This window comes from Triturus cristatus, chromosome 2_2 (assembly GCF_964204655.1).
Source record: "Triturus cristatus chromosome 2_2, aTriCri1.1, whole genome shotgun sequence".
Lineage (NCBI taxonomy): Eukaryota > Metazoa > Chordata > Amphibia > Caudata > Salamandridae > Triturus > Triturus cristatus.
In genome coordinates, this window is record NC_140582.1 from 263265263 (window position 1) to 263289243 (window position 23981).

The 23981-nt window shown below is 43.4% G+C and overlaps 1 protein-coding gene across 1 annotated transcript in view; it reads right to left on the reverse strand.

Annotated features, from left to right (window-relative positions):
* Nucleotides 1-23981, reverse strand: part of LOC146862125 (thioredoxin-like) — a 384836-nt gene that overhangs the window by 189461 nt on the left and 171394 nt on the right. The window contains exon 3 of the mRNA XM_085643221.1: nt 10720-10779. Coding sequence (XP_085499347.1) covers nt 10720-10779 — 60 coding nt within the window. The remainder of the gene's footprint in view (nt 1-10719; nt 10780-23981) is intronic.

A 23981-nucleotide genomic window follows, 5' to 3' on the forward strand; every position in this document is an offset into this window, starting at 1 on the left:
TCTCAGTGAATTTCTATGTTTTTAAAAATTCTATTTCCTAACGGAAACGTCCTTGTAACCTTTGTTTTTCAGTGAATTTAAACATTTTTTTAAAAATGTATTTCCTAACTGTAACCTGTTACTTTTGAGCGTGGCTGTATAGGTAGGTGAGTGGGTGTGTGAGTGGCTATATGGGTCTCTGAGTGGGTGTGGGAATGGGTTTTTGGGTGTGTGAGTGGCTGTATGGGACAGTGAGTGGTTATCTGTGTGACTGTATGGGTGTGTACATGGCTGTGTAAGTGGGTGTAGGAGTGTCTGTGTGGATTTGTGAGTGGGTGTGTGAGTGTGTGAGTAGGTCTGTGAGTAGGTCTGTGAGTGGGTGCAGGAGTGTCTGAGTGGGTCTGTTACTGGATGAGTGAGTGTCTGAGTCGGTGCATGAGTGTCTGACAGGGTCTGTGAGTGGGTACATGAGTGTCTTTGAAAGTCTGTGAATGGATGGATAAGTCTCAGAGTGGGTGAGTGACTGGGTGCATGAGTGTCTGAGTGGAGCTGTCTGTAGGTGTGTGGTAAACAAAAGTAGGGGGTACACAGGAGTAGGTCCTCATGCCAGCTCCCCCTGTGACAGCCCTCCTGTCCAGCTTGCCCATCCGCTAACCTTTGCTGCCTTCGGTTTTGTGCCTCCAATGCTCATTTTCAACTCATTTTTCTGCCTCTTCTATGCTCGCTTCTGCCCTCTATTTGCCTCTTTGTGCTCATTCTGCCTGTTATTTTGCATCTTTCTGCTCACTCTTGACCTTTATTCTGCCTTTTGCTGCCCGTTTCTGACCTCTATTTTGCCTCTTGCCTCTCATTCCTGACCTCTGTTTTGTCCTCTTTCAGCTCATTCTGTCTGTTGTTTTCCCTCATGCTGCTCGTTTCTCACCTTTATTTTGACTCTTTCTGCTCATTTCTCACCTTCATTTTACCTCTTGCTGCTTGTTTCGCACCTTTATTTTAGGGGTGGGTGGTAAACTCCGCTTGGCAGGCGGCAAGGGGACTTCACTCCATCAACCAGTAATGCCAGGAGGAACGTTTTCAGAGTGGTTGAACAAGGGGGACGGGGTCTCTGATGAAGTCTCAGCAATCCCGATGTGTGGGACTTACTGGAGGTAACAGCAGGAGTTCCTGGCCCCCAATTACCCTCAGCAGCCAAGGGGACATCATCCCACAGGCAGTACTGTGCCAGGAGGCCCGTTAGCAGAGTCGTTGAGAAAAGGGGTGGGGCCTCCGATAAGGTCTCAGCAATACTGCTGTGTGGGACTTACTGGTGCTAACAATAGGGGTTCTTGGCCCCCAACGACCCTCAGCAGCCAAGGGACCTTTATCCCCCAACCAGTAGTGCACCAGGAGGCATTTGCAGAGTGGTTGAGAAAGGAGGCGGGGTCTCCAATAAGGTCTCAGCAGTCCTGCTGAGTGGGACTTACTGGTGGTAACAATAGGGATTCTTGATCACCAACGACACTCAGCAACCAAGAGGACTCAATCCCCAAGCAGGAGTCTGCCAGGAGGCACATTTGCAAAGTGATTGATTAAGGGGTGGGGCCTCCGATGATGTCTTAGCAATCCTGCTGTGTGGGACTTACTGGTGATAACAATAGGGGATCTTGGTCCCCAACGAATCTCAGCATCCAAGGGGACTTCATCCCCCAACCAGTAGTGCACCAGGAGGCCCATTTCAAGAGTGATTGGGAAAGGGGTCTGGCCTCTGACATGGTCTCAGCAGTCCTGCTGTGTGGGACTTACTGGTAGTAACAATAGGGGTTCTTGGCCCCCAATGACCCTCGGCAGCTGAGGGAACTTCATCCCTCAACTATTAGTGTGCCAAGAGGCATATTTACAGAGTGGTTGAGAAAGGGAGTGGGCCTCCTAGTAGTAACAGGAGGGTTTCTTGGATCCCAAGGACCCTCAGCATCCAAGGGGACTCCATCTGCCAAAGAATAGCAATTGTTTTTTTTTTTACGTAAATTCGCTGATTTTAGGAATTCACTGCAACTTTTTTTTTTTAAATGCTTTTTTTTCTCCTGCTGTGGTCCCTCTGGGACCCCAGGAGCATGGCTAGGGGGTGAAAGTATTCGTACCCTACCCCCTTTTCATTTTTGTATGCTTTATTTTGTGACTCCTGGTTGAAGTAGTGAATGCCAATCAGAGCTCTGCATTTCCCTGCACAAGCTCATTATTATTAACAAATTAGCAGCGTTTGCAGATATTCTTATTTTTTTTCCTTAAACTTCTCAACAACTACTCAGCGGGTTTAAACCTGATAACTGAAAGAGTGATCTGCGAACTAAAATCTATCATCCCGTCAAATTTGGTGTAATTCCTTTCAGCGGTTCGGGCTGTAGTCATGTTCAAAGCTCCTATTGGAATTAACATTGGAAACACACTTTTTTTGCCCCCCCACCCTCTTTTTTTCAGCCCCCATTGACGGATCGTCACGAAAATCTCAATGCCCAACAAAAATCACCGGCACACTTTTTTGGGAAGATTTAGTGAAAATTTGTCAACCAGTGCCAAAGATGTACGCAAGTCAAAAAATGCTTTTCGTATGGAAACATGGTCCTAACTATAACTAAAACTATCTACTGGTTCCATGGGAAAAAAGTTTTTGGACTTGCCTATATCTTTGGTGGAGTTTGATGAATCATCACAACATTTTCAAAAAAGGTGCTCAGCTGATTCTAGTTGCGCTTGGAAAGAAAGTTTCAGGGTGATCCGTCATGGAGGCTTCGAAATAGGAGGCAAGGGATAAAAAAGTGCATTTCCTGTGTTAATTCCCATAGAGATTGTAGCCACGACTACAACAAAAAAAATGCTGGACGGAATTACACCAAATTTGGTCCAGAAAGTGTGCTTTTTGTTATTTGGTGTAAATCAGTAGTTTTTGTGATATTAAAGGAAATTAACATTTTATATCTGGGTGCAGCCTAAGCACAAATCTCATGGTGGGATCTGATTGGATGCCAACACTTCATCCAGGAAGTATTGGCAGCCATCTTGGAACCAATAAATGTGATATCATCCCATTGTAATACATTGCAGAGAATTGAAGGTTTGAGGGTCACAAAAAGGAGAACATATAAAGGGTGATAACAGATTTTAGTTACAACATAAATCATTTGTTGATGGTACCATACTAATGTTCGGGATTGTGGTGTGTTCTAAGGTGATTTTACCCTATGAAAAAGCCTTCTGCTGGGATTGCATCAATCATGTTTGAGAAAAAAAAGTTTTCTTATGATTTTCTCACAGAGAGTATGGAAGGTGCTCCAGAAGCTAAAATGAGAACTTATGTTCGGTAACTTAACACTACCTTTCTCAAACATATGAGAATGCAGTCTTACATTCTCAGTAAATCATGTACTTCCAACAGAAGCAGCCTTTCATTTGATTCCATTGTGTTCCACTACAGCCTTTCGGAGTGTTCTATAGAACGACTAGAGCGCTGACAGTTTTACTTATGACAAAATATGGCCCACCTAAAGCCTTCTTGACTAAACCAAACTGTTAAAACTTAAAACATTTAATTTAAAATTAAGTGAGGTCTCTACTATCTTCTCATTCCAGTTCAATAACACATTATAACATGCAGACTGAAACATGCACTTTCAACACCAGCAGCAGACTGTCAGTTAACTCCCTGGTGATCAGCAGCTTTACTACAGTGTTCTAATGAAAAGCTAGAGTGCTAACATTCCAAATTTGTGCCAAAAGTGTGTTACATCTGACCGCAATCTTGTTGGAATCGAAGTGGAAAACTGAAGGCATTTTCTACTGAGGATACTGCGTAAAATGAGGAAATTAGGGAGGTTCATAACAAATTTGATTCCCAAGATGGCCACCAGAGACAAAAGAGCCCAAATAAAGCACAAATATCACCCAAATATAGCCCAATGACAGAAGTGTACAAAACACTAAAGAGCTAATTATGATGCTGGGCAGACTCACGTCGGCCCAACGCCGTTTTGGTTTGGGAACCACCCGACCTAAGTTCAGTGGTTCTGGCCTCACTATTTGGATGCGACTGCCAAGTTGGAAACATACATTTTTCCATGCAAACTTGTGCGGTGGACAGAAAAGGCCCGCAGCACAAGCTTCCATTAAAAAATGGATGGCTTCAAACATCCCTGCGCGTGTAGCAGGCACCTCAAGATGCCTGCGACATGGTGCAGGGATGTGTAGGAGCTATGGTGCCCCCTCAGGCCACAATGCGAAGAGTCAGGAGGGAAGAAGGAGTCCCACAATTACGCTTTCTGACAGCCTTTACATGTCGGAAATGCGGACATGGAAAGGCTGTCGGAAATCGACATCATAATCCCGATAGCGGAGCCGCCGTCATTAAGGGATAATGAGGTGTGTCCAATGCCCCTACGGGCTCCTTGAGCCCATTGGAAAACATCTAACAGTCCCTTTGCATGCTGCCTCTGACCAAATGCATTGTAATGCATTGGTAGGACCACAGCAGCGGATGGAGGTCTGACCATTACTGACGGCTTGTCGGTTGCAGTCCAACAGCCATCATAATCGGGCCCTAGATGCGTTTGTTTTTTTGCACTTTTATATAGCACAAGGACACATTTATTTTGGCTTTAGGCATGGGGATATTAAGTAATTTGCCCAGAATCACAGGATCTTGAGCTGACACGAAACTCAAACCTGGTTCCCCAGTTGCAAAGTCTGCTGCTCTGGTCTTAACGCCACATCTTCTCCCTTAAGAGTAACATATATTCAAGTGATTATTTGGATAAAGAACATAAAGATAGCAAATTATTTAAAAGTGCTTTGTCACTATTTGAGAACTCGGAAAATATGTCCTCATTTTATTTGTTTAAAGAAGCTACCATAATTTCTTTGAGAATAAGACCCTCTCATGGAGGAGGGTGTAGAGGCAACAAGCTGATTATGCTGGGCAGGCGGAAGGGGCAGTGGCAGCACAACGGACCATGGAGGTCAGGGGAAAAGGGGGCAGAGGAAGCAAACCAAACATGCAGGACAGGCAAGAGAGGCTGTGGCAATATAAAAGACCATTGAGTGCAGATGGATGAGGCAGTCGCAATACAACCATACATGCCAACAGACCCGACTCAGGCAGGAGACTTCCGATATCTTTAAGCCCAAAAGGGCATTATTTTATCTGTCACTTGCCTAAAATCTCCTCTTTATCAATTGGGAAAATCAAGTACCCAGGGTTCTTTTTTCAATATCTGCTGCTTACCAAGTTTAAAATGTTGGCAAGTAAGGTACATTGGATCATGGAGGGCAGGAGGAATAGGGTAGGGACATGGCTTTGGATAACAGAGGGAAGGAGGAAGATGGCAGGGGCAACAAATGGACCTTACAGGGCAGGCGTGAGGGGTTGCAGCAGCAAAATATACCATACAGGGCAAGTAGGATGGCAGCACAGAACAATGGACCAGGGACAGCAATAGGTAGGGGACAGGGCCATTCACATGGACAACAGTGAAGCAAAGGCAGCAAGCTGACCATACCGGACAAATAGAGTGGACATTTGCAGCATAACTGACCGTGAAGGGCAGGAGGGAGGGGCAGGGGCATGACAATGGACCAGACAAGGCAGGAGGGAAGGGATAGGGGTCTGCACATGGAAAACTGAGGGCCGGGGGATAGGGGGCTAGGGGGCTGGGCAGGAGCAGCAAGCTGACCATGGACGGCAGCCGGTATGGGCACTGGAAGCACAACACACAATGGAAGGCAACAGTGAGACTATACGGCATACACACAGACAACAGAGGGAAGGTGGGAGGGGGACAGGGGCAGCAAGCTGACCACACAGGGCAGGTGGGAGGGGCGGTGGCAGCACAGAAAACTATACATATCAAGCGGGAGGGTCAGTGGCAACACAACAGCGATATTGGGCAAGAGGGAGGGGCAGGCACAAAGGATCATGGAGGACAGAAGGGAGGGGTAGGGACTGGATGCAGACAAAAGAGGACAGTGGACAGAGCTTCACAACAGACCACACAGGGCAGGCTGAAGGAGCAGTTTCAGCACAACAGAGCATTGAAGGCAGAAGAGAGTGGCAGCAAAATGGATTGGAGCATGGAACTTGGACAGGCAGGGTGGAGGTATCAGAGACAGTCATCAGCCATCTAACCATGCTGAGCAGGTGGGAGGGGAAGTGGCAGTGGCAGCTCAACAGAACACACAAGAGTACATAAGAGGGGCAGTTGCAAGTCCGCGGAAGATGGTGGGCAAAAATGAGGGAGCAGGGGAATGTACACAGACATCTGAGGGCAGGGTAATGGAGAGTAGGGCAGCAAGCTAAGCACAGAGGATAAACAGGAGGGCAATGATGGGGCATAGAATTGGGCAAAGGAGGGCAGAAGGCATAGGCAGGGACACCAGGCTAAATGGAGGGCGGGTGGCAGCACATTGGACAATGCAAGGCAGGAGGGAGGAGGTGGTACATGGACTCGGACAAAAGAGAGAAGGGAGGAGTTAGATAGGACAGCAAGCTAACAGTTGGGGGCAGGCAGGAAGGGCAGTGGCAAAACAACTGCCACACACAACTGTAATAAGGATGCAGGAGGATGGACTTGGACAATGGATGGCAAAGAGGAGAGGGGCAGGATCAGCAAGCTTGGGTAGGGACATTATATTGCCAGGCCCTGTGTCCAAGCCCCCCACCGTGCATTGTGATGGGCATCTTACTTGCGGTTAAATAAGACCTAGAAATTCACTGAAAAAACAAAGGTTACAGGGACATTATAGTTAGGAAATACAATTAATAAAACCTCAGAAATTAAACATGCTTCCACCAAGAGGGAGCATACAAAAACCCAGAGGGAGCCTGCAAAAAATAGCTGCTCCCTCCGGGTGGGCGCAATGCTGGCTCCCATATCATGTAGGGAGCCGGCTGGGGCTGCAGTGACCTGGGGCTCCCTCCTCATTCCCCAAAGTGGTACTTGATAGGTACCCCATTTTTAAATAAGGTACTGCCCATGAAGGCTCAGTTAGGAGGGCCACATGGCCCCCTCCCCTATATAATGTCATGTGGCTATGGGGGATGGGGTTCACATGGTCCCCCCTCCTGGGGCATGATAATGGTTGGGGGCTGAACGGCCCCTCTCCCCTTTTTTCTGCAATTTGGCTCTAGGAGATGGGGATCCCCGGCCTATTAAGGCTTGGGGCGGGGGCTGCATGCCTCTGGCCAGGCCCTGTGGCAACCAACTGATGCGCATATCTAAAGGCTGAGGCAGCGTGGGTTGGCTGCCTGCGGGGGGGTGGGAAGCAAGGTAGGGGAGTTGCCATTAAGTATGGTAACAAAATATTACTTTACATTAAACCCTGGAAATTCACTGTAAAGAACAAAGCTTAAAGTAACGTTATACCTAGGTGAAATGTTTAGTAACAACGTAACATTTTAAACTCTACATGAAGTGTAAACGAGGGAAAACCTTTGATGCACTTTATGGTTGACAAAGGCTGTGTTAACAGTCGAAACGCGTTCAGTTTTTTATAAGAGCTGTCTTTGAATAAATGGATTATCCCAGAAATTCGAGTGCCGACTTTCTCTAACTGGACAGAGGCATTTTTTGCATATAGTTATATATATATTTCACAGGTAAAAACTAAGTTTACAAGAACTTTATAGTTAGGAAATACAATTTAAAACCTTTTAAATTCACAAAAAAATAACAAAGGTTACAGGGACGTTATAGTTAGGTTCACATTTCAAACACACAAAACCATAGAAATTCAGCAGTTCTAGTTAGAGTTATCTCAAGTAACTATAACTCATACCCTAAGGTAACTATAACTCGCGCCCCAGCCATGCAGTTTTCTCATCAATCCTATTTCTCAGAATTGCCGAGAAAAAACATACTTGCTTTGCTTTGACCAAGCCCAAGAAGCTAGGATAATTTGTCCTTTATAGAAGTGGAGCTGCAACTAGGGCACCTGCTATGTTTATATTTGCAAGTACGTCCCATTGAGGTTTAATTTCTGTGAAATGAGCATCGGGCCAGAACTGAACCTCACCTGCCTGTTTATCCAAGACTAGTCCACAGTGTTGCACAGAATGTCTACCCTAATGGTTAATTAGTAAGTGCTACCTTGTTGAATGAATGTCTGGTGCATATTCTACACTACAGCTGCGTAATGGACCATGAAGAAATGTCTCCAGTGACCTTGTGCGTGTTTAAATTCGGTAATGTGATTGTTCCACGAGTGCCTTCTTCCATAAATCTGTGATAATGTGAATCCTCGTATAGAGAAGAGACCAAGACTACAAAGAGGTAAATCGCCACCAAACAAGGGTACTACCTCTTAACTATATTAAGTGCTCCTTTGTTTGGTCGAGATATCCTCATATTCCTCGGCATCAAGAACGCGCCACCACAATTGGAAGGACACACGATCGAGGGTCATTTTGGTAAGCTGTCCATCATCCAGGCAAAAGGCAGGAACACCTTTGCATAATACTAAGGTGGAAAGGGCAGGGCCAAATGGGTGAGCTTCTAGGTAATTATGCACAGTTGTATACTCATAGTAATTTAAAGGGAGAACCATGGACTTTGCTCTCACCAGGAGACGTGTGCCCCCTCCCCAATATACCAATTTAATTTTGCCCCAGGGACCTAGCCCACCTGCGGGATGAAGTAAAAAAAAAGTACTGGAGCCTGTACTTGTTAAAAAAACAAGAAAATCCTGAGATTCATGGATCTGCTACAATTTTGCAGCAAACCTTCTAAAAAAAATATTTTTGGCCCTGGCGCGGTCCCTGTGTTACCCCACCACCAGGCCTAGGGGATTAGGGGATCCCAACCTTGCCCCATCTCTTTTTTTTAAAACAAATTGTGGGGACTCCACTGAGTCTGAGCCCAAAAATGGCTGGCAACACTTCCTGGTTTATGTGTTGCCAGCCAAAAAGATCTCAGCATGAGATCTGTTGGATCAGCGGAAGAATCACGTTCCTTGATATACAAATTTATTTTTCCTTTAATAAATCCAAAACTACTGAACAGATTTACACCAAATCACAAAAAGGGCTGTTTCCGGACCAAGAGCTACCTTTCTGCCAAATTTGGTGTAATCCCGTCTGGGGTTCGGGCTGTCATCGTGTCTAACGATTGCAAGATACCCATAGACATAGAATAGGGAAAAAGCGTTTTGGAAGTCTCTGTTTATCTCGGCCCCCGCTTGACGAATCACCCCAAAACTTAGCAAACAGTAGCTGAAGTGAGTGGCAAACTAGTTGCGAACATTTGGTGAAGATTCATCAAACGGTACTAAAGTTATTTGCGAAACAAAAAAAACTTTGTCTATGGGAAACATTGGTCCTAAGTATTACTACCTACTGGCAACCCCCAGTAGCTAATATATACGTGTGTGTGTGTTTATACATTTTAATTTACTAAATATTTTAATGTATTAGAGTAGTTATTTTCAACAGATCCTAATCGTCAGTTTTTTTATTATTACCCCCATTAGATTAATGTCTTTTTAACATTCAGAGGAACCAAATCATATTATGTTTACCTTGGCACACATATAGTTGATTAATTCACATATACTTTCTTCAAATTTGCAGCTATTACTTCTTTGAGTATGACCTCGAGTACGTTGTTTAATGACATGTATAATCTTTACATATTAGATATTTTACCATTGGTATGATTGTACATACTTTCCAAGCCTAATAATGATCACTTCTCTAAATAATATAATGAAATATGTTGGGTGGAATCGTAGTTGTGCAGCAACATTAAGATACCTAGACATCAAATCTGGGACTGTGGGAGTGCTTGTATTACTAGGCCGTACATACAAGCCTGCCTAGGGACACAGTCCCCTCACATAGGCCGTAGACCAACATGTAACAAATTAATTCAAAAGCTTTTTTTCAGCTTCTGTATATTATTTTTCTTCTGCACCCCCTTACCCCTTTTTTGTTTAGGAATTTCAAATTTGTTTAGTTATAATGCTTATAAAAAAGTGCAGGTTTGGAAAAGTCCAAAGAAAGAAACACAAGTTAGATACTGCCCAATTCTACTACCAAATGTATAAAAGGATTGAGAAAATAATCGAAAGATATTTCATTGACAATAGTAATTGTATGGATTTTTACAATAGATACTTGTTTTCTAACATTTGCGTTATGTCAAAATATATTCCAATCTCCTAGATTTCAACTAGGGAATAGGAATATATTTAAATATAATACATAGAAGCTGTGTTCCTACACATTATATGTACAAGTGATTTTATATAGTTTTAAGATATAGGGAAATAAATTAAATAATTTTTTATTTTTTGTTGACAACTAAGTGATAGGAGTGCATTCATATATATTACAAAGAAGTTTAATTTTACAGAGATTTAAAACAGGATGAAATATTATAAAACAATTTGTGTTGAAAGATTTTGTGAAATCATATGTCTAAAACTATTGGAAGTGATGAATAAAAAGTAATGTGATCAAATTAGATCCCACTTCACAAACTAAATTGACTTTTTCTGCCATACTTTGTGAGAAGTTACCCCCAGTCCATTGCTTTATGTTTGGGGTTCCCTTTTTCACTTAAGGTTAATGCAAAAAAAATCCTTGACACATTCAATTCCACTGTGAACTATTTCATTTGTGATACCTTGAACAGCAGATGCATTTCATCATGTGTCATTCAACCTAGTGGTAAATATTCACAGCTGAAAATAAGATGGGAATATCCTTAAATACCTCACCTTCACTTCGTCAATGTCGACTCTTGCAAACATCACATTATGATATCGACGAATAATGTCCTTCAAAACAAAATGGAAAATACAAATGTATAAGTTAATTAGATCATGCTAAAATTGAAATTTTTAATCTTGTTAAAACAATTAAAATTTCAATAAAAATGTTTGACCTGATGGAATGTAGGGCCACAACATTTATGAAGCATTTTTGTGGTCGGAAACAACCAATCGGGCTGTTTCCGACCACAAAAATGCTTTTACATATGTACATAACACAAATTGTGATTTGATAACACGTTACTGAATCGCAATTTGTGTTTGAGATTCGGTATTTAGAAGGGGCGTCTTTAGGGCGTCTCCTCCAAATACCGAACCTGAGTGGTATGTATGAATGTTTTGCAACCGAATTACAGTAGCAAAACATTCATATTTTACCGACTTCTTGAAGAAAGTGGTAACCCGTTTGCAAATGGGAAGGGGTTCCAAGGTGACCCCTTCCTATTTAAGAGAGGAAAACAAATATTTTTTAAGAGCAGGCACTGGTCACACAGACCACTGCCTACTCCTATAAAATGAAACTGCAAAATTTCATTTTTCTTTTTAATCACATCCCAGAGGGGGTGTCCTGCTGACCTCAGCAGGCATCCAACCCTGTGATGGCATCAATTTCTAATGGGTCACAAATTGTGACCTGCCTCAGTAATATGCATGAGGTAGGTCTATTTGCGATCCATTCGAAATCTCTAATGAAACTCAGGAATTTCATACATTAGGAATATCGATTTCCTAATGTTAGTACATCTGGACCCTAGTCTTCTAAATTTAGCTACTTTTTTCTTACTTTGGGTCAAGGGCAAAATGGAGTGCATATTTTTAAAGACAGTGTGAAGGAAAGTACTGATTTTATTAAAGACACAGAGGCTGGACTTATATTTGCAATACTGTAGTATTTATTTTCATGATCAGTTTAGCAATAATAAAAAAGCCTTTTTTACAGAAGCCCTCAGAAACTAAATAACCATTTAACAAACAGAAGAAATCAGTAATAATATCACACACTACCAAAAGACCACTAACTAGAGCTAGTCAGTCCTCGTTTTTTGTTGTGAGAAGACAAGATTGTGTTATCAAGAAAGTAAAAAAATAACAAGCATTTCACATCCAGCAATAACATTGCAGCTTCTCATCAGATCAAGTCAGTTATGTCCTAGTTTGGCTCAGGAACTATTAATAGAGGAGATGTAAGAGAGAGATGACATTATCAACTAGAAAGTGAGGCATGGCTCGCCTGTTACAATAAAGAGTGGGAAAAGAGTGGAATAATACTCGTCTGTGTGTCCTAAATAAAACGAGTTCTATTTTTTCACTGTAGCTTGCAAAATATGCATTTTATGAAATGACCTGACAAACTTATTATCCTCCTTTTAGCATTCACTAACATCTTGGTAGGTAGTTTCTGGCTGATTATGAGCTGCTCGCCTCTGTAAATATTAGCATATATGTCTTCATAACTGGAGCCACTATAAATGGAGCACATTTAAGCTTGTGCTGTAAACTCACATCTATATTGGTTATGGAGCAGTGTAATTTAGTGCCCAGTTCTTTATATGCAACTTATATACTTAAGGCCTTATTTACTACAAAATGACGCAGTGCGGCACCGCAAGCCATTTTGCTGCGCCTAGCTGCATCATTTTTAAAGCACAGGGTGCGTCGTATTAACAACAATACACGCATCTGTGTGCTTTCCTCAACGCTGGCGCACAATTGGTTGCAATGTTGCAAGGGTGCGGGGATGGTTATTTTTGTGCAGGAAGGTACACCTTCCTGCACAAAAACAATAATAGATGGCATTTTCCTCTTTCTATGCGTGCTGCTTAATGCAGGATGCATAGAAAGAGGGAACAACGAGGAGAAATAAAAGTATTTCTCATCGTTGCGTCACTCCTATGACTCCCCTGAGGAGGAATAGGATTCTGATGCATTCCCAGCTTTACAAAATATTGTAAGAATGTGCCAGGTTCCATGTAACGCCCCTTTCATGCAGAGTAATGCAGTAACCCACTGCACCGCCGGTGGATTAAAAAAAGTGATGCACTGGTGGCGCAATCGGCTTGTAAATGAGGCCCTTAATGTGTGTTTAACTACATTACGCTGTGTTAATTTTATTAATCAATTATAGTAAGCAGCTATAGATTCATTTAATGAGAGCCACCCACATATTTAGTTGAATTATAATAAATATACTCATCACAAGATAAAATATATGCTTTATTCAAATTGTATTTGATGTCATCTTTTAGGTCAACTGTATTCATTTAGAATCTGTTTTGAATCTACTGTTGGCCTAGCCCGTACGTAGGCCTCAGTGCACATTTTGCATTTATAAAAATGTTTTGCAAGTGTTTTGTTTTCTCTCCTCTGCAAGTGCCTTTTCAATGTGCTTGTTAAGTTAGAATAGATGTATTATTTATTTTGTTAGACGAGGGGGGACTGATCTTTTTAATTAAAATTTGTGCTTAGATATGGAGACTGAGACGGTGGGAGAAACCATGGAAGGCAGACCAGACTGATGTTACATCCAAGGTCATCCAGATGATTGCTTCTTTGTTTGGAACTTTGAAACTAGGGAGTGTACCTGATGCCTGATAACACCGTCTTTTGATTGGTTTGGTTGGCGGAAGATGATAAGGAGAAGCTTTCTAGAATCTTTTTTTATGCTTTAATTGTGCGCTTCTTAGAATAGCAGACCAGACCCCGTCATTACTCCTGCTGATACAAGACTTTTTCTGTACTGTGCTGATTTCCAATTCCCAGAGTGTTAAACTTTATGGTTGAATAGTCAAACTGTTTCCATTGAACCTTAAATCTTTTTCATCTACCTCATAGAATTTCCCTTTACCACTTTCACTATTTTGCATTTTTTTCTTATAGTATATAGATTCAGATTGCATGATCATTTGAATAGGTATTGTTAGAAATTCAGTTTCTGGTTGGGAGAGGTATGCACCCTGTCCAAGCAGGAACCACAATCCTAGTCAGGGTAAGTCACAATACGCCCTACGGTATCCTGTGCTCACCCTCTGGTAGATTGGCACAGGGGAATCAGGCTTAACTAAAGAGGCAATGTAAAAAGTATTTGTGCAACACTTCAACCAGTATCACAGTGAAAACACCACAAGACTAAACACCAGTTTAGAACAATAGAGAATCATTTTATTAACAAAACAAAAAAAATCCAACAAGTAGAAGTCGAGATATTAATTTTTAAAGAGAAAATGCAAAATAGTGCATATATGTAACATGCACTTAAATGGGTTATCTGGTTGTGCTAGACCGGGGAAAAGTCAAATGTTCAGGCCAGCCGCGATGGAGTGCGGGCCCGATACAGGGTCCCACTTGGTCCCTCTGAACTAAAGTAACTTGATCCGAGCTGTGTCGTCGCCGACGAAGATGTGAGGTGCAGCCGAAGCAATGCGTCGGTGTCGAGCCACGCAGTGGACGATATACATCGATTTTTTCCATGCAACTGCTGTAATGCATCGGTTCCAAGTGCGAGACGCTAGTTCTGAATGTGATGCATGGCTGCTGCTCCCCCAGTAGATGATGAGTCAATTCCGAAGGCGATACACTGGTTCTGATGATGCTGCCCCGGGCCAGCTCCACGCAACAATAAGGATGCGCTGGTTCAGACTCATGCAAAGGCGAGTATGCACCAGTTTCGATGCGGATGTGTGATTTCTGGCTGTAAAGCCACCTCAGGCCTCACTTCCAAGGGTGCAGGACTGAGGTGCCATAATTTGGCAGGGCAGACTCACAGCTTTTAGAGTCAAGATGCAGATGCTGGTAGTTGAAGTCTTTGATATCCCTGAGACTTAGAACAGGAGGTAAACCCTTGGATGCACTTTGAGTCAAGTGATGCAGGTCTAGTCCTTCTCACCCAGAAAGAAGAACAACATGCAGAAGAGCAGTTCGGCAAGGGAAGGGCACAGCAAGGCAAGAGTCCAGCAAAGCAGCAATCTATCAGATCGTAAGTACTTCGAGCATCGCAGCAGTTCTTCTTCCTGGCAGAGTGGTCACAGGTCCAGAAGTGTACTGAAGTCATGGAGTCAGAGGTCCAGCACTTATATCGTTGTTGTGCCTTTGAAGTGGGGGAGACTTCAAGGAAAGCTTTGAAGTGGACAGTGTCTCTGCCCTTCCTGCTTTGGTGCCAGACTCACTGCAGAGGGTGTATGCAGCTCTTTATGTGGGCACAGGACACAGCCTATTCAGGTGTAAGTGAGGCAGTGCCCAGCTCTGCCCCCATCAAGCCAGTTAATTGCCCATTAAGGCCCAGCAAGTCAAACCTAATCTCCCATTGTGTGTGGCTCTCTAGAGGGAATGCACAAGGCCCATCTGTCACCCACACCAGAAGTGTATTCAGAGACAGGCAGCAGATACCAAATGGCTAAAGTATGAAAATGCCAACTTTCTAAAAGGACCATTTTCAGAAATACAGTTTCAAATCAGACTTCACCATAAATTGTGATTTTAAATTGTGATCCCAGAGACATCAAGCTTGGGGTCCAATCACCTTTCAATTGGAAATTACACTTAAAAGAGGTAATAAGGTAATCTCATTGTTACTGTATATGGGGGAGATAGGCCTTGCAGTAGTGAAAAAATGAATTTAGGAGTTGTTCACTAGCAGGGCATGTAAAACTTAAAAGTACATGTCCTGCCTGTTAAAGACACTGCAGCCTGCCCTGAGTTACCCAGGGCCTACCTTAGGGGTGACGTATATGTATAAAATGGGAAGGTTTATGCCTGGCAAGGGGTTTATCATGCTAGGTCCAAATGGCAGTGTGAACTGCACATATTGGCTCTGCAATGTCAGGTCTGAGACATGGTTAAGGAGCTACTTAAGTGGGTGGCACAATGAGTGCTGCGGACCCACTATTATCATTTAATTTACAGGCCCTGGGCATATGTAGTGCACTTTACCAGGGACTTATAATTAAATTAAATATACCAATTGGGTATGAGCCAATGTTACATGTTTAGAGGAGAGAGCACATGCACTTTAGCACTGGTTAGCAGTGATAAAGTGCTCAGAGTTGTAAGGCCAGCAAAGAAAGAAGTCAGAAAAAGTGGAGGCGGAAGGCAAAAGGGTAGGGTGCGGCCCTGCAGAGAGGGCCATTTTCCAACAGGCATGAACTTATGATATATTTTTTTCAATCCTGCTGATTGATTTAATCTGTAAAATATATTAAATTGTTAATAAAACTCTTAAGGTATGCACACCATCTTCTCTGTCATTTTTGTGAAGCCACATTGGTTTCACTATACTCGACATGCATTGCAAATGATAGCTCCTTTCTTACACTTCAGGTTGTCAATCAAAAGTCCATACAACCAGTGGAGGATTCTGTTTGATGACTTCACCAAGAGATTCAGATTCAAGAATCCCCAGTCTATCAAGTGGTAGCAATGAGGTTGGTGTGTCACTGAGGTGCAGGGAGCAAAAAATACTCTAGAAAAGTTCGGGAGCATGCTAGGTCCAGTTTATGCCCCCACAATTCATGGCCCAATTTGGAATATCAGCGGTGTTTTGGTGGTTATGGTGGTTATGAAGGCAGTGGCTGTCCTATAAATAGTGTTGCTTGTCGCAATTTGTCTTAGTCAAGCTTTCGTTGATGTGTTTCAAGATTGTGTGTTATGTGTTATAGCGATGTTCTTGGGTCTAAATGCATGAATGCATACACACATAAAGTTGAGCATTTGGAGTTGTTGGACTCGTTGCAGTCCAAAGTACTGGGATAGATAAGAAGTATATTGTTGTTTAACTTGTCTGTTAGGGTTTTTGTGTCTGTCCCTGAGGTACCATCAGCTGCACAATTTAGATTTACTTTGAATTATTTTAGTAAGCAGACAAGAGTTGGTTGTGCTTGCTTTCGCGTTTTTGTAAAAGTCTTGTTGCATGTGAGAAATTGTAAAGGAGCGAGAGCAGCTGCGAGGTGTTGATTCAAGTCAGTTAAAACCCCAAACCAGTCCAGCACAATATGAAGCTTTGAATGCTTGGGAGTGTGCTGCCCATGCAAAGAGCAAAGAAAACTACCAGAATACTGCAAAATTGCAGTTTGGCAGATGCTAAATGGGATGCGGAACAGCAAATGTGGAGGAAGCTAAGTTGTACCCGGTACTGATGAATGAGAAATCTAAAAGAAGAAAGACCAGGGAGAAAAAGATGATGAGACGCAGGCTAAGGTAGATACCAGTAGCAATTTCATTGATGATTTCCTGGAGCACTTATTATCCTTTTGACTGCTGCCTTATAATATAGTCTAGCCTGAGGGTGATGGTGGTGCTGCTGGCAGTGGTAATAGTGCTACTGCTCCAGATGACCAAAATGTACATCAGACAGGAGGACCTTCCCTGACAGCCCCATTTGTGACTATTCCATTACCAACAGCTGTTCCAGTTACTACTTTCCCAGTTGTACCCGTCCCTGGAGTGACATCTCCTATTATAACGATCGAGACATTGACTGTTCCTGCTGTAACTGCCCAATAACTGTGGCACCAATGCCTATAGTTTCTAGAGCAGCTGTTGGAATGCCTGCCAATACTATTGCACCCACTACACAAACAGTGGAGGGACCGAGGTAGTTGAAAGCTAACCAGAGGTCTAGTCACAGTTTGAGACTTTTAGACATTGTCAGACATTTCCAGACTCAAGCTAGAGTTAGAGGAGCTTATTAGGAGAAGTCTAGACCTCAGCCATGTGGACCAGTTTTGTGGACCAGAATCAGGAGAATGTACTTATATTTTTGAGCAAAGAGATTATTGGCTGTCCGCTTAAGCACCCGACATATTAACAGAAATGGACCTTTCTTTAGGTAAAGGAGCTTTCGAGCTAAATTAGATGATCAAGCAATTGTGAGTATGAGGACCTCTGGGACGAAGTTACATTTTAAGGGATAATTTGGTTTCATACAGAATGGGAGTAGCCTAGATAAATTAAGGTACAGACGGGACAGGAAAGCGGGCAAAAAGAAAGGAAAGGAAGAGGCTGAGGAATGAGAAAAATATCTCAGCACCACCCAATCGAGGTACAACTAAGACTTACCCTTTGAGGTAGGTAAATGGAGGGGGATATGTGCATGTGGCCAGGAGTTAAGGTGATCTCGCTACATTTACCAATCAGTTCTCTAAATTGAGGGAGAGTCTCAATTTGTGGTACACTCAGGTTGATCAATATGTGAAAATCTTGAAAGTATTGTGGGAGGATTTTGTCAGCTTTTTTGACATAGTGGTTCCTAGTGATTTGTGGGCTGAGTGTAAGGTGTCAAAATGTAAAATCAGGTGATTATTTTTTTAAAGGAAGGGTCCCACAAAAGAAGATTGATTGGTTGAAAATTAATTAAACTAGTCAAGAGGCTAAGGAGTCCTTGCATGTTTACTATGAGTGTCTGTTAAAGGTGTCCAGACAACGTAGCAGTGTTGATAACCAGTAGGGGTGATATGAGCAATTGTGTGTCAGTTTGTTCTCTGGTTGCATCCGGATATTAGCCTGCATATGTAACAGATTGTGATTTGTCGGCAAAGTAAGTCTTTGGACGAGATTCTTTGAAATGCAAATTATTGTCGTGATGAACAGGAAATGAAACAAAAAAGGCTTAACGTAAAGTTTATGTTTGCTTAGACTAAGCTGGCAGAGATGGGATTTCAGAATGGCCTGTATGTGGGAAGTGTTTGTGGAATGCAAGGTGTTGGATACCAAGGTGGAGGACAGATGATGCAGGGTGGAAGTGGTGTTCTCAAGGTAGAGAAAGTGGTGTTCCAATTAATTCAAGTACAGCCACAGATGTGACAATGCTGAAGCAGTTGAATCCATGTCATTATTGCAATAACGTGAGTCATTGGAAGTGACAGTGTCAATTTAATCCAAATTGAATGCCTGGTAATGGTCAAATGCAAGGCACAAATCCTATGCAGATGCAAAATATGCCCATGAAGACATCCCAGAATCCTAACATGCCTCAAGCACCAGTAATGCAGGTTCTTCAATTACTGATCTTCAACCAGAATATGGGAAATCCAAGGTTCAATGTGAACCAGGTTCCGAGAGTGAATCAGAATCTTTCGCAAATCAAACCACTTTTCAGCAGTTTCCAGTGTTTGATGCCTCTGAAGGTTACGGTTCTGATCTATCTCAATAATGGTCCCTGAAAGGGGAGGGCGATTGCATACTTGGCGCAGTCTTGGAGAAAGATCAGAGAGGTTCACTTGTAGAAGGTGAGATGAATGGCCACTCCGTGTCCTTTTTAATAGATAGCGGCATTACCCGTTCCACTAATTGAACAGCGAAAGTCCCAAACCTACCCTTCTCGAGAAAACAAATCCAAATTGTAGTCTTTGCAAATAAACAGATCGCTAATTCCGTGTCAGAGAAGGTCCCAGTTAAGATGGGTTACTTTGAAGAAGATTATCAATATATGATATGTAATTTTAGTCCAGTCAATTTGTTAGGACATGATCTTTTATGCAAGTTAAATTGCATATACTCTACACCGGATGATGTTGAGTTTCAAACACATGATGTGGATTAGCTGTTGGTTTGTTTCCTCTGACGACTGAAGAAGATTTGCCATCTGATTTGAAAGACACTGTGAAACCTGAAGTCTGGAATTTTTGGAGCAAACATATTAGAGTTATCAAAAGTATAGAACCTGTCCAAATTACTGTCAAACCTAATGCTGAATATCCTCAAATGCCAAAGCATAACCTCACACCAAAAACAATAGCTGGAATTGCCCCAGTGATTGAGTCTATGATACAGCAAGGCATATTGAAGGACATTATGAGGAGTCCTTGTAATTCCCCCTATTATGGGTCTCCAAAAACTTAGCGGTAAGTACCGCATTGTAGAGGACCTAGGACAGATTAATAACATAATTGGTCCTTGTTGTCCTGTGGTACTGAATCCTACAGCAATTTTGTTCCAGATATCTTGGGAAGCTGAATGGTTCGCAGTAATTGATCTGTGCCAAGTGTTCTTTTCCATCCCACTGCACGAAGAGAGACAGTTTCTCTTCGACTTTCAGTCCAAAGTAGAATTTTGGCATGGTGCTGAGTTGCACAAGGGTATATGGCAAGTTCATCATTCTTTAATAAGATCTTGAAAAGGAATCTGGAGAATTTGCTATGTAACTAAGTCCTTTTGCAATACATCGATGATCTACTGATAGCATTGATGTCGCAAGAAGCTTGCAGACAACACAACATTGCCCTCTTAAATCACTTGGCTGAGAACAGACACAAGGTATCCCTGAGTATATTACAACACTGTCAGAAAGAAGTGCTGTACCTAGGACATCACATTGAGAAGGGAGCAATGAACGTGTCACAGGAGAGAATATCTGCCATTGTGAAAATGAACCCTCCTCTACACAGAGAGAGGTCAGGATGTTTCTGGAAATGGTGGGTTACTGTCATCAACTCACCCAGCTTTTCCCTAGCGGTCAAACCTATACAGAGGTTGACAATCAGAGATATGTCTGATCCGATTCCATGGGACAACAACAACATGAATGACTTCCTAGAGTTCAGAGAAAATATCTTCCGCACCCTGGCTCTGGGAATGCCAGATTACAGCAAAGAATTTGTACTGTTCTGCAGTGAGAGGGAGGACTGTGTTCTCTCAATGTTTACTCAAGTGCGTGGTGATTCTCGAAGATCTGCGCCCTATTTTTCTGTTGTACTTGATTCCATAGCTGCAGAACTCCCTGGCTGCCTTTAAGTACTAGCAGCCATAAGTGTCAGCATCGAGCAGAGTGAGACTGTAGGTATTGTGATGTGTTATTGATGGGGCATACCATTGCTCCCGTAGCCCGAGGGGTGTTTATGGAACCTCCCCCTCTGAGAATAGGTCTGTAGTCACAGCTATGGCGTAGGGGGCGCGGCAGTTTTGAATAAAGTGGCTCGGTAATCTCACGAGTGGGAGAAAGAGTATTCCATGTGTCCAGTGTGTCGTTAATACTTTGAACCAGCGTGTTTGTGGACATAAAAGGTATGGGCTATCCTCTTACCGTGATGGACCCTCACTCTGTAGAAATATTGCTTACTCATACAAAAACACAGCTTCTGATAAAAGTAGACTTACCCATTAAGAACAAATTATACTTGCTACTGAAAATATTACTTTAAAGAGGTGCTGAAGCCTGAATCCTGCTACATTGCCCCCCCCCACCTGAAGTTGAAACTGAGTTGGGGGAGATTGAGCATGACTGTTTCAATGTCACCAAGCCAACACCTGGTACTAAACCCCTCTAACAGTCCGATTTTGTATTGCTTTGAGACCGCTCATGCTTAATAGCTGATAAGGGAAATTTGAGAGCTGCTTATGCTATTTGCACATTTCAAGTCTTAGTGGAAGGCTCCTAGCTCCACTGTGAAAATTTTGCCCAAGAATTGTTCGCTCCTACTAGATCATGCTACGTCTCTGATCAGTTGAAAGTTACCATTTTTACTGGCAGCCAATATGGCTTTGGTGTTGTTCATGACTTTGGACAGTTGTGGCCACAAAGGGGATTTATCTGGATCTCCCATAAGAAATAGGTACTATGTCAAGAGCTTGCTTGAGGCATTGCAGATGCGGTTAAATGAGCAGCACACAGGAGCGGAAATTGATATGCAATACCTGTTACTGCGCTAATGGGCCCTCTGCATTCAAAGAGGAATATTCAAATCAACCTGAGAATGAGACTGACTTAAATTTCTTGGTATCATCAGGATAATTGCTGAGTGTAAGAAAGTGCCCCCTTTTTGCATGGTTGCTCCCAATTGTTGCTGAATTGCTGATGTACTTTGACTGAGTGTGCCCTCTGCTCCTGCCAAACAGGTACCCAGGGCCTATGTTCTTTCCCTAAAACTTCATAAAAAAAAAAAAACAATTGGCAATCTCTGGCCACAGGTCAGCCCCTGGTAAATGGTGCCACAGGTACCCAGGGCACTGTGACCAGAGAAGGCCTCTAAGGGCTGCAGCACTTATTGTGCCACCCTTAGAGGCCCTGTACCTTTATACACCCACACTGCCTTTGCAGGCTGCGTGTTTTGGTGATGAAACAAAGTGAAAAGTCGACATGGCACACATCCCTGTGTGCCATGCCTACAACCCACTGCCCTGGCATAGATCAGCCACCCCTCTAGCTGGGTGCACTCTACCAGTGGTGAGGGTACAGGTCTAAGCCAATTCTTAGAAATTGTAAGTGCAGTAATGCCATTAAGGGCATACGGTGCTGGGAGTTTGTCATTACGAACTCCACAGTACCCTAATGGCTTTACTGAAAACTGAGAAGTTTAGTATCAGCACATTTAACCAACACTGATGCCAGTGTGGGATTTAATGAAAAATGCAAACAGAGGGCATCTTAGAGATGCTCCCTGAAAAATGACCTAACACTAGTGGCCAGGCTGAGTGGCTGCTCCCCAGCTGCCACCACCAGACATGTTTCTGGACCCCTGGGTCGACTGCCTTCTACTCTCGGGGCCTGAAACAATGCACATCCTGGGACGATGTGCCTAGATTCCTCCCACAGGATGGGCAGGGTCCACGAAGGGGAAGCTTCAAAGGTTTTTCGCCTCTGTGAGCTTCCCCAGGCCTTTTGCTGATTCCAGCAACTGGTCCCCAACGGTTCTGGACCCCACTTTGGGCAGGAGAATTGGCAGGAAAACCAAGTGAGAAAGAGAGGTGTGCCCACCTTTGCCAATCCCACCCCTCAGGTGGGGGAGGCGAGGGGAAGCACAACTCTCAGTCCCCGCTATCTTGCAGATGGGAGGACCCAGCCAACCAGAGTGAGGCATATGCCCCCCTTCCACTGGAGGGTGGCATAATAGGGGGTGTACCCACCCCAAGGAAGGGACCCATTGGTCCCAACCTTTTACTTACCTGTAATGACCCCTAAATCTTGTATTTAGGGGCACCCCCAAACCTTGCCTCCTTAGACAAGCAACAAGAAGAAGAAAAGAAGAAGAAGGACAGAACAGCCGTGCCGAAGCTAAGAAGAGGAGGACGCCCACTGACTTGGCCCCAACCCTACCGGCCTGTCCCCACCTCGAACCTGCAGAAGCGAAACTCCGGTGTGTCTTGCACCCAGTAACCTCAAGAACCCTTTGGACCTGCCCTACCTTCCAAAGAAAAGACTTTGTCTCCCGTGAACCCCGGATTTGTTCACCAACAGGCTCTGGCTCTGGCCAAATCCATGAGTCTGCACTACTCTGCACCCGTCGCCCACGGCCCGAGTTCGAGTGGTCCAACACCACGAGGAGGTCTCCTGGCGATTCTGACCCGAGATCTGGTGATCTCTGACCTGCCTCGAAACTCCCAGCGAAGCCTGCAGCCTCTTTCTGGAGACGCCCCCTGACCGCCACCGGAGCTGGTAAGAGAAACCTGACACCTAAAGACATTCCTGCACTCGAAGCCCCATGGCCTTGGGTAGCCCAACCGGCAGTGTCCCAGCATCCCCAGGCATCCCAACTAACCTCTCAAACAAATGGTCACCTCCAGAAGGTCTTCGTCCCTGTGCCTGCAGTCTTTGTTGAAACCGGAGAGTTCCCATTGCAATCAACACGGCACCCGACGCCAAAGCAGCACCGGGCACCCAGCTGCCCCTGTGCTAAACAGGATCCCCCTTTGCCCTGAGCCTAACACCAGGTGCTTTGCTCCCACAACCCAGTGGTTTGCTCGTAAGCAGCCACCAACCAGAGACCCCCAATCTGCCATTGTATAACATTGGGCCTCAGCTGAGCGTGTAACAAGAGTGCATCCTTGACCCTGGGGGAACCCTTGTTCTTACCCCAGAAACTCAACACCAAAGACCAAGTACTTACTTGGTAACCGTTAACTTCATTTCCCTCCATAGACCTATTGACTGTTTTTCTCTGAAAAATGTTTTGTGTGGAGTTGATTTGTATGGAAACCTGAAAAAGTACAATTGTGCAAAACTGTTTTTACTTACCATTTCTATAGAAACTGTCCCAGTGTGATATCTAGGCATATCACACTGAGTAGAAAAAGTAATCTAGAAAGTAATCTAAAAAGTAACTAAAAAGTAATCTGTACAGTATTTCAATACCTAGAATTACCTGTATTTCAATCAAACTGCATTTGAACTTGCATTCACTTGTAAACACTGTATAATATTTAGCAAAGCATTTATTACACTTACTTGTGCCAGGCTGGGCTTGGTTGTAGAAATAAAATAACTTAATATTATTTTTGATACA